The sequence below is a fragment of the Manacus candei genome, unplaced genomic scaffold (assembly GCF_025592945.1).
Source record: "Manacus candei isolate 608988 ecotype Guabito, Panama unplaced genomic scaffold, ASM2559294v1 h1tg000060l, whole genome shotgun sequence".
Taxonomy (NCBI): domain Eukaryota; kingdom Metazoa; phylum Chordata; class Aves; order Passeriformes; family Pipridae; genus Manacus; species Manacus candei.
Window position 1 is genome coordinate 3,515,678 of NW_026138108.1, and position 11,383 is coordinate 3,527,060.

The 11,383-nt window shown below is 49.9% G+C and overlaps 1 protein-coding gene across 50 annotated transcripts in view; it reads left to right on the forward strand.

Annotated features, from left to right (window-relative positions):
• Nucleotides 1-11,383, forward strand: part of MUC2 (mucin 2, oligomeric mucus/gel-forming) — an 80,732-nt gene that overhangs the window by 37,777 nt on the left and 31,572 nt on the right. For 35 of the 50 annotated variants that reach the window (XM_051804266.1, XM_051804283.1, XM_051804273.1 and 32 more), the window contains 8 exons: nt 1,227-1,466; nt 2,417-2,608; nt 3,797-4,351; nt 5,730-5,969; nt 7,530-7,721; nt 8,800-9,039; nt 9,977-10,216; nt 11,163-11,378. In XM_051804266.1, coding sequence (XP_051660226.1) covers nt 1,227-1,466; nt 2,417-2,608; nt 3,797-4,351; nt 5,730-5,969; nt 7,530-7,721; nt 8,800-9,039; nt 9,977-10,216; nt 11,163-11,378 — 2,115 coding nt within the window. The remainder of the gene's footprint in view (nt 1-1,226; nt 1,467-2,416; nt 2,609-3,796; nt 4,352-5,729; nt 5,970-7,529; nt 7,722-8,799; nt 9,040-9,976; nt 10,217-11,162; nt 11,379-11,383) is intronic. The other 15 variants (XM_051804275.1, XM_051804295.1, XM_051804312.1 and 12 more) reach the window with 11 other exon arrangements.

An 11,383-nucleotide genomic window follows, 5' to 3' on the forward strand; every position in this document is an offset into this window, starting at 1 on the left:
ACTCATGCATCTTGTGCCTTTGTTTTCTCTGTGCTTCTGTTTCGAACAGGCCCAGGTTCATCAACACCAAGCACAGCATTCCCTTCAACAAAATCAACAACCACTCCTACTGCAAGACCAGGGGAGACTTCCATCAGCACTGCCAGCACCACGGTGCCCCCCATCAGCACCACGAGCAGCAGCACCCCACGGACAACAACTGTTCCTGGCTCATCAACAACACCCATCTCAACTACTTCAAGCACATCTGTGCCAACACCACCATCCACCACCACCCTACCAACTCCAGGTACTTCTGCATTCTGTGCTCTTGAATATTCCATTGATTTTGGAAAAATGGAAGTCCATAATCACCTCCATTTTGCCGCTGTATGGGATTGTGGATAGGTATAGATGCTGGGCATGCACTGAAACAGCCTATGTCCAAAGGAAATCTTGCTTTTCCTGTTGTTAGACGTCATCCCTCAGTGGTGAGAATGTAGTCACTGGAGCTGTGGTGTGCAATTGGAGTGGGACTTTTTCTTGTGGCACTGTCATTTCAGGTGCTTTTGGGGAACAACTCTGCAGACCTTCTTCCCTACCCCCTCTTTGTCCTGCTAATGGTTGGCAGTGGTTCTAGATGTAGGAAGGAAGGATTCTCCTGGCAGGCTTTTGGGAAGAATTTCACTGCACACTGCCACTTGATGTGAACTGCAGTCTTTGGCTGATGAGATCAATTAGAATTCTCGGAGGCCTTACATCCGGGGGTCAATGAGCCAGAAGAATATCACATGATAATTAGGCAGGAACCTATTCCTGTGCATATTTTGTTCCCTGACCACACCTTCCCCTCTCTGCTCTTACTCCTAGCGTTAGTGAGATGTTGTAGGTAATGTGGCAGAGAGAGAATGATCAAGGCAGATCAAAAGAATTACTCCTCCTCATCTCTTGCCTATTGGCAAGAGGTCTTTCTGATTTTGTGAGAAGCACCTTCCAGCATCATCTCTAGTCTCTTTGCTAGGAGAGGAGGGCCATGACCCTGTCTGTGTATGGGTTTGCAAGGAATCTGCTTCCTGGGGCCAGAAAGGAAGGGCTACTGATAGAGGCCTTTCACGTGCCAAGAGTGGGCTGACCTCTTTCCATCTGTGGCAGCTGCCTCATATGCTATTTCTGTTCAGAGCATGTGGAGTCCCACTCATGCATCTTGTGCCTTTGTCTGTTTTCTCTGTGCCTGCTGTTTCGAACAGGCCCAGGTTCATCGACACCGAGCACGGCATCCCCTTCAACAAAATCTACAACCACTCCCACTGCAAGACCAGGGGAGACTTCCATCAGCACTGCCAGCACCACGGTGCCCCCCATCAGGACCACGAGCAGCAGCACCCCACGGACAACAACTGTTCCTGGCTCATCAACAACACCCATCTCAACTACTTCAAGCACATCCACGCCCACACCAACATACACCACCACCGTACCACCTCCAGGTACTTCTCTGATCGGGGCTCTTGTGTGTTTCCTTGTTGTGAGAGAAATGGAGGTGTGTGTGCATCTCCATTTGTGCATCTTCGTGGGATCAGGGATGGGTGTAACTGTTGGGCATCTGGTGAAATAATTGGTACCTTAAGCTGGCCTTTCAGCTGGCTATTTCATTTGGAACATGGGTTCAGAGGTTCTGGGGAGAAAATTAAGTCAGTGGACCCATGGTGTGCAATAGGAGCGGTGCTTCATTTTTTGGCACCGGCATTTTTGGTGTTTTCCCAGAACTGTGCAGAATTTCTTTCCTTTCTCTTCATGCATTCCCTGTCCCTAGTAATGGTTGGCAGTGGTTGTAGATGTAGAAAGGAAGGATTCTCCTGGTAGGCTTTTGGGGACAGTTTCACCCTGCAGACTGCCGCTTGACATGAACTGTGGCCTTTGGCTGCTGACATCCAGTAGTGCTCTGGGAAGCCCTTCATCAGGCTGACATCGGACTGCAGGGAAATCCCATGAAAATCAGACAGGAACATATCCCTGTGCATACTTCCTTTGCTGACCACACCTTCTCCTCAGTGCTTACTCCATGTCTTAGCGAGAGGTTTATGTAATGAGGCAGACACAGAAAGCCCCATCAAGATCCAAAACACTGCTCCACCCAATCTCTTGAATATCAGATGGTTTTTCTGATTTTGTGAGAATCACCTTCCAGGACCATCCCTAGTCTCTTTGCTAGGAGAGGAGGGCCATGACCCTGTCTATCAACAGATTTCAAGGAGTCTTCTTTCTGGGCCCAGAAAGGAAGGGCTACTGATAGAGGCCTTTCATGTGCCAAGAGTGGGCTGACCTCTTTCCATCTGTGGCAGCTGCCTAACATGCAATTTCTGCTCAGAGCATGTGGAGTCCCACTCATGCATCTTGTGCCTTTGTCTGTTTTCTCTGTGCCTGCTTTTTCTAACAGGCCCAGGTTCATCGACACCGAGCACGGCATCCCCTTCAACAAAATCAACAACCACTCCCACTGCAAGACCAGAGGAGACTTCCATCAGCACTGCCAGCACCACGGTGCCCCCCATCAGCACCACCAGCAGCAGCACTCCAGGGACGACCACAACTGTTCCTGGATTACCGACATCCTCTCCAACTCCTGAAGGTATGTTCCCAATACCAATAATTCCCACCAAAACCCCTCCGCCTCCAACTGCAGAAGCAACAAATGATTCTGTGGGTGGCTCTGTTGTCATTTTTTGTATTGCTATGGGAGTAATGAAGACCTAAGAGCACCTGAATTTGTGCATCTGTATGGGATCAGGGATGGGTGTAACTGCTGGGCATCTGCTGAAACAGCCTGTGCCCAAAATTGGCTCTTGGGCTGGCTGCTTCAGAAGGTACAAAGATTCAGGGGTCCTGGAAAGAAGATCTTGGCTTCCCTGATTCTACAGGGCTCCAAGGAGATATTTCATCCTGGTGCACAGCTTAGACAGATGCTGAAGTGGTGGGAGGTCTTGCTTTTGCTGCTGTTGGACCCTGTCCTTCCTCTGCCAAGAATACAGTCATTGTACCCATGGTGTGTAATTGGAACAGGGCTTGGCTGTGTGGCCCTGTAATTCCGACTCTCTTTGGGCACAGACCGTGCAGACTTTCTTCCAGTTTTTGGCCCGTGTTGTCTCTGTTGCTGTTGGTCCCACTAACCTGCAGTTCTGGGTGTAGGAAGCTTTGAAGGTTTTCTCCTTCAGGGTCTGGGGAAACGATATCAGTATGGAGGTAACCCCTTTCTATGTACACAAGCTCTGTGCCGCTGGGTTCTCCCAGTGGTGCCGTTAGTGCTTGTCTCTGGCTGTCTGTGCACTGCTGGGAAGCAGCTGATGTTTTAGCAGCAGCATCTGTCCTGCGTCTCCTTTCCCTGTGCTCGCACCCATTGCAGTGGCTGTTTTCTCCCTGAGACAGGGAGGTGGTGGACGTGGTACAAGAAGCTGAGAGAGTGGTGTTAGTCCCTGCTTAGTCCTGCTCTGCCTCATGAGTGGCTCTTACGTGAGTGGTTCCTGCACATGAGAGGCCAAACGAAGCAATGTTGACCGAGCTGCGAGGGGCAGACCCATAGCTCGGCAGTGCCTGTGTCCTGATTTGGGCCCAGAGTGGTTTGTAGGGCACATAAGGGTAGACCTCCCCACACAAGTGAGCTTTGTTGTGGTCAGGACTGGCTGACTGCTGTGGCAGTGTCTGAGGGGTGCTGCTGTGTGCAGTGGATGCCCAGAGCCCCACCCATGGGTGAGCAGGTGCTCCCAGCTTGTTGTCTCTGTTCTGTCTGTTTCTAATTGTTCATCTTGTTGTCACCTCCCAGGCTGTGAGTGCATCTGGACGGACTGGATTGATGTGAGTTACCCGGATAGTTCTGACAGAAACGGTGGTGACTACGAAACGCTGGAGAATATTCACAAGGTCAACCCCTCCTGGGTCTGTGCAAAAGTTGAGAATATTTCATGCAGAGCAGAGAAATTCCCTAACATTCCCATCGCAGATTTAGGGCAGATTGTGGAATGCAGTGTTAACACAGGGCTCGTCTGTAACAATAGAGATCAGCACATAGGAGGTATAATACCTCAGCCAGTCTGCCTGAATTACGAGATTAGTGTGTGCTGCACCCCCGACAGACCAGAGTGTCTTCCACCTCATACCCCAAGCACGACAACATCCACAACGAGCAGCGTAATCTCTTCAACAATATCAACAACTGCTTCAACATCAGTGCCAACAGAGACTCCCAGCACAATTAGCAGCACCACGGTGCCCCCCAGCAGCACCACCAGCAGCAGCACCCCGGGGACACCACCCATCTCTACTACTTCAAGCACATCCACGCCCACACCAACGTTCACCACCACCCTACCACCTCCAGGTACTTCTCTGATCGGGGCTTTCATGTGTTTCCATGCTATGGGAGAAATGGAGGTCCCTGGGCACCTCCACTTTTGCCTCTGGGTGGGATTGGAGATGGGATTAATTGCTGTGCATCCCCTTGAAGTAGCCTGTGCCCAAAGCTGGCCCTTGGGTTGGCTGCTTCAGAGGTGTTGAGGACTCAGGGGTCCTGGGGAGAAGGTCTTGGCTTCCCTGATTGTACAGGGCTCTGAGGAGGGGTTTCATCCTGATGCTCAGCTTAGAGAAATGCTGAGCTGATGGGAAATCTTACTGTTGCTACTGTTGGACATTGTTGTTCAGCTGGCGAGAACACATCAGTGGACCCACGGTGTGCAACTGGAGCATGGCTGCGTTTTGTGGCACTGGCATTTCACGTGCTGTTTGTGCAGAGCTGCGCAGACTTTCTTCCCTTTTTCCTCCTGCTCTGCAGTGTCAGTGCTAGTGACTGGCCGTGGTTATAGATATAGGAAGGAAGGATTCCCCTGGCAGGCTTTTAGGAACTGTTTCACTCTGCAAACTGCCACTTGCTGTGAACTGTGGTTTTTGGTTGATGATTTGGCGGAAGAGATCCACTAGAATTCTGGGAAGCCCTTCATCAGGCTGACATTAAACAACAGGGAAATCCCATGGCAATCAGGCAGGAACATATTCACAGAATCAGCTAGGTTGGAAAAGATCTCTGAAATCACTGAGTCCAACCTATGACCCAACACCACTGTGTCAATTTGGCCATGGCACTAAGTGCCACATCCAGTCTTTCCATTATGCTTCCAGGGACGGTGACTCCACCACCTCCCCAGGGACACCCTTGCAATGTCTAATCACCCATTCTGTGAAGTAATACCTACTAATGTTCAACCTAAGCGATCCCTGGCTCAGCGTGAGACTATGTCCTCTTATCCTGTCAAGACATTCGTCATTTCGTTCCTGTGCACAGTTCCTTCCCTGTTCACAGCTTCCCCTCTTACCTCTCAATTCATGAGTTAGTGAGATGTTGTAGGTAATGAGGCAGACATAGAATGCCCAAGCCAGACTGAAAGCATTACTCCTCCTCATCTCCTGCCTATTGGCAAGAGGTCTTTCTGATTTTGTGAGAAGCGCCTTCCAGCACCGTCCCTGGTCTCTCTGCTAGGAGGGGAGGGCCATGACCCTGTCTGTGCACAGATTTTCAAGGAGTCTTCTTTCTGGTACCAGAAAGGAAGGTCTACTGATAGAGACCTTTCATGTGCCAAGAGTGGGCTGACCTCTTTCCATCTGTGGCAGCTGCCTAACATGCAATTTCTGTTCAGAGCATATGGAGTCCCACTCATGCATCTTGTGCCTTTGTCTGTTTTCTCTGTGCCTGCTTTTTCTAACAGGCCCAGGTTCATCGACACCGAGCACGGCATCCCCTTCAACAAAATCAACAACCACTCCCACTGCAAGACCAGGGGAGACTTCCATCAGCACTGCCAGCACCACGGTGCCCCCCATCAGCACCACCAGCAGCAGCACCCCGGGGACATTCTCAAATTTTCCTGGATCACCAACACCCACCCCAACTACTTCAAGCACATCCACGCCCACACCAACATTCACCACCACCGTACCACCTCCAGGTACTTCTCTGATCGGGGCTCTTGTGTGTTTCCTTGTTGTGAGAGAAATGGAGGTGTGTGTGCATCTCCATTTGTGCATCTTCGTGGGATCAGGGATGGGTGTAACTGTTGGGCATCTGGTGAAATAACTGGTGCCTTAAGCTGGCCTTTCAGCTGGCTATTTCATTTGGAACATGGATTCAGAGGTTCTGGGGAGAAAATTAAGTCAGTGGACTCATGGTGTGCAATTGGAGCAGGGCTTCATTTTTTGGCACCGGCATTTTCATTGTTTTTACAGAGTTGTGCAGATTTTCCTCCATTTCTCTTCATGCATTCCCTGTCCCTAGTAATGGTTGGCAGTGGTTGTCCATGTAGAAAGGAAGGATTCTCCTGGCAGGCTTTTGGGAACAGTTTCACCCTGCAGACTGCCACTTGACATGAACTGTGGTCTTTGGCTGATGACATCCAGCAGAGCTCTGGGAAGCCCTTCATCAGGCTGACATCAGATTACAGGGAAATCCCATGAAAATCAGACAGGAACATATCCCTGTGCATACTTCCTTTGCTGACCACACCTTCTCCTCAGTGCTTACTCCATGTCTTAGCGAGATGTTTATGTAATGAGGCAGATACAGAAAGCCCCATCAAGATCCAAAGCACTGCTCTACCCAATCTCTTGAATATCAGATGGTCTTTCTGATTTTGTGAGAATCACCATCCAGGACCATCCCTAGTCTCTTTGCTAGGAGAGGAGGGCCATGACCCTGTCTATCAACAGATTTCAAGGAGTCTGCAAACTGGGCCCAGAAAGGAAGGGCTACTGATAGAGGCCTTTCATGTGCCAAGAGTGGGCTGATTTCTTTCCATCTGTGGCAGCTGCCTCATATACTATTTCTGTTCAGTGCATATGGAGTCCCACTCATGCTTCTTGTGCCTTTGTTTTCTCTGTCCCTGCTGTTTCTAACAGGCCCAGGTTCATCGACACCAAGCACGGCATCCCCTTCAACAAAATCAACAACCACTCCCACTGCAGGACCAGGGGAGACTTCCACCAGCACTGCCAGCACCACGGTGCCCCCCATCAGCACCACCAGCAGCAGCACCCCGGGGACACCACCCATCTCTACTACTTCAAGCACATCCACGCCCACACCAACATACACCACCACCGTACCACTTCCAGGTACTTCTCTGATCGGGGCTCTTTTGTGTTTCCTTGTTGTGAGAGAAATGGAGGTGTGTATGCAGTGAGGCAGATACAGAAAACCCCATCAAGATCCAAAGCGCTGCTCTTGAATGTTGGCTGGTCTTTCTGATTTTGTGAGAAGCCTCTACCTGCACCGTCTCTAGTCTCTTTGCTAGGAGAGGAGGGCCATGACCCTGTCTGTGCACAGATTTTCAAGGAGTCTTTCTGGGACCAGAAAGGAAGGGCTACTGATAGAGGCCTTTCATGTGCCAAGAGTGGGCTGATTTCTTTCCATCTGTGGCAGCTGCCTCATATGCTATTTCTGTTCAGAGCATATGGAGTCCCACTCATGCTTCTTGTGCCTTTGTTTTCTCTGTGCCTGCTGTTTTGAACAGGCCCAGGTTCATCGACACCGAGCACAGCATCCCCTTCAACAAAATCAACAACCACTCCCACTGCAAGACCAGAGGAGACTTCCACCAGCACTGCCAGCACCACGGTGCCCCCCATCAGCACCACCAGCAGCAGCACTCCAGGGACGACCACAACTGTTCCTGGATTACCGACATCCTCTCCAACTCCTGAAGGTATGTTCCCAATACCAATAATTCCCACCAAAACCCCTCCGCCTCCAACTGCAGAAGCAACCAATGATTCTGTGGGTTGCTCTGTTGTCATTTTTTGTATTGCTATGGGAGTAATGAAGACCTAAGAGCACCTGAATTTGTGCATCTGTATGGGATCAGGGATGGGTGTAACTGCTGGGCATCTGCTGAAACAGCCTGTGCCCAAAATTGGCTCTTGGGCTGGCTGCTTCAGAAGGTACAAAGATTCAGGGGTCCTGGATAGAAGATCTTGGCTTCCCTGATTCTACAGGGCTCCAAGGAGATATTTCATCCTGGTGCACAGCTTAGACAGATGCTGAAGTGGTGGGAGGTCTTGCTTTTGCTGCTGTTGGACCCTGTCCTTCCTCTGTCAAGAATATAGTCATTGTATTCGTGGTGTGCAATTGGAGCAGAGCTTGGTTTTGTGGCAGTCTAATTTCAACACTGTTTGGGCACTGCTGTGTAGATTTTCTTCCTTTCTCCTCATTCTTTGCCCTGGGAATAGTTTCACTCTGCAGACTGCCACTTGATGTGAACTGTGGTCTTTAGCTGATATGATCCACTAGTACTCTGGTCCTTCATCAGAGTGACATCACTCTACAGGGAAATCCCATGACAATCAGGCATGAACATATCACCATGCATATTTCCTTCCCTGGCCACCGCTTCCACTCTCAGCTCTTACTCCAGGATTTAATGAGGTGTTTAGGTAATGATGAAGAGATAGAAAACCCCAGCCAGATCCAAAGCATTACTCCACTCCATCTCCTACCTATTGGTAGATCTTTCTGATTTTGTGAGAAGCACCTTCCAGCACCATTCCTAGCCTCTTTGCCAGGAAAGGAGGGTCATGACCTTGTCTGTGTGCAGATTTTCAAGGAGTCTTCTTTCTGGGGCCAGAAAGGAAGGGCTACTGATAGAGACCTTTCATGTGCCAAGAGTGGGCTGATTTCTTTCCACCTGTGGCAGCTGCCTCATATGCTATTTCTGTTCAGTGCATGTGGAGTCCCACTCATGCATCTTGTGCCTTTGTTTTCTCTGTGCCTGCTGTTTCAAACAGGCCCAGGTTCATCAACACCAAGCACAGCATTCCCTTCAACAAAATCAACAACCACTCCCACTGCAAGACCAGGGGAGACTTCCATCAGCACTGCCAGCACCACGGTGCCCCCCATCAGCACCACGAGCAGCAGCACCCCACGGACAACAACTGTTCCTGGCTCATCAACAACACCCATCTCAACTACTTCAAGCACATCTGTGCCAACACCACCATCCACCACCACCCTACCAACTCCAGGTACTTTTGCATTCTGTGCTCTTGAATATTCCATTGATTTTGGAAAAATGGAAGTCCATAATCACCTCCATTTTGCCGCTGTATGGGATTGTGGATAGGTATAGATGCTGGGCATGCACTGAAACAGCCTATGTCCAAAGGAAATCTTGCTTTTCCTGTTGTTAGACGTCATCCCTCAGTGGTGAGAATGTAGTCACTGGAGCTGTGGTGTGCAATTGGAGTGGGACTTTTTCTTGTGGCACTGTCATTTCAGGTGCTTTTGGGGAACAACTCTGCAGACCTTCTTCCCTACCCCCTCTTTGTCCTGCTAATGGTTGGCAGTGGTTCTAGATGTAGGAAGGAAGGATTCTCCTGGCAGGCTTTTGGGAAGAATTTCACTGCACACTGCCACTTGATGTGAACTGCAGTCTTTGGCTGATGAGATCCATTAGAATTCTCGGAGGCCTTACATCCGGGGGTCAATGAGCCAGAAGAATATCACATGATAATTAGGCAGGAACCTATTCCTGTGCATATTTTGTTCCCTGACCACACCTTCCCCTCTCTGCTCTTACTCCTGGAGTTAGTGAGATGTTGTAGGTAATGTGGCAGAGAGAGAATGATCAAGGCAGATCAAAAGAATTACTCCTCCTCATCTCTTGCCTGTTGGCAAGAGGTCTTCCTGATTTTGTGAGAAGCGCCTTCCAGCATCATCTCTAGTCTCTTTGCTAGGAGAGGAGGGCCATGACCCTGTCTGTGTATGGATTTGCAAGGAATCTGCTTCCTGGGGCCAGAAAGGAAGGGCTACTGATAGAGGCCTTTCATGTGCCAAGAGTGGGCTGACCTCTTTCCATCTGTGGCAGCTGCCTCATATGCTATTTCTGTTCAGAGCATTTGGAGTCCCACTCATGCATCTTGTGCCTTTGTCTGTTTTCTCTGTGCCTGCTGTTTCTAACAGGCCCAGGTTCATCGACACCGAGCACGGCATCCCCTTCAACAAAATCTACAACCACTCCCACTGCAAGACCAGAGGAGACTTCCACCAGCACTGCCAGCACTACGGTGCCCCCCATCAGCACCACCAGCAGCAGCACCCCGGGGACATTCTCAACTGTTACTGGATCACCAACACCCACCCCAACTACTTCAAGCACATCCACGCCCACACCAACATTCACCACCACCGTACCACCTCCAGGTACTTCTCTGATTGGGGCTCTTGTGTGTTTCCTTGTTGTGAGAGAAATGGAGGTGTGTGTGCATCTCCATTTGTGCATCTTCGTGGGATCAGGGATGGGTGTAACTGTTGGGCATCTGGTGAAATAACTGGTGCCTTAAGCTGGCCTTTCAGCTGGCTATTTCATTTGGAACATGGATTCAGAGGTTCTGGGGAGAAAATTAAGTCAGTGGACTCATGGTGTACAATTGGAGCAGGGCTTCATTTTTTGGCACCGGCATTTTCATTGTTTTTACAGAGTTGTGCAGATTTTCCTCCATTTCTCTTCATGCATTCCCTGTCCCTAGTAATGGTTGGCAGTGGTTGTCCATGTAGAAAGGAAGGATTCTCCTGGCAGGCTTTTGGGAACAGTTTCACCCTGCAGACTACCATTTGACATGAACTGTGGTCTTTGGTTGCTGACATCCAGCAGAGCTCTGGGAAGCCCTTCATCAGGCTGACATCAGATTACAGGGAAATCCCATGAAAATCAGACAGGAACATATCCCTGTGCATACTTCCTTTGCTGACCACACCTTCTCCTCAGTGCTTACTCCATGTCTTAGCAAGATGTTTATGTAATGAGGCAGATACAGAAAGCCCCATCAAGATCCAAAGCACTGCTCTACCCAATCTCTTGAATATCAGATGGTCTTTCTGATTTTGTGAGAATTACCTTCCAGGACCATCCCTAGTCTCTTTGCTAGGAGAGGAGGGCCATGACCCTGTCTATCAACAGATTTCAAGGAGTCTGCTAACTGGGCCCAGAAAGGAAGGGCTACTGATAGAGGCCTTTCATGTGCCAAGAGTGGGCTGATTTCTTTCCATCTGTGGCAGCTGCCTCATATACTATTTCTATTCAGTGCATGTGGAGTCCCACTCATGCTTCTTGTGCCTTTGTTTTCTCTGTGCCTGCTGTTTTGAACAGGCCCAGGTTCATCGACACCAAGCACGGCATCCCCTTCAACAAAATCAACAACCACTCCCACTGCAAGACCAGGGGAGACTTCCACCAGCACTGCCAGCACCACGGTGCCCCCCATCAGCACCACCAGCAGCAGCACCCCGGGGACACCACCCATCTCTACTACTTCAAGCACATCCACGCCCACACCAACATACACCACCACCGTACCACCTCCAGGTACT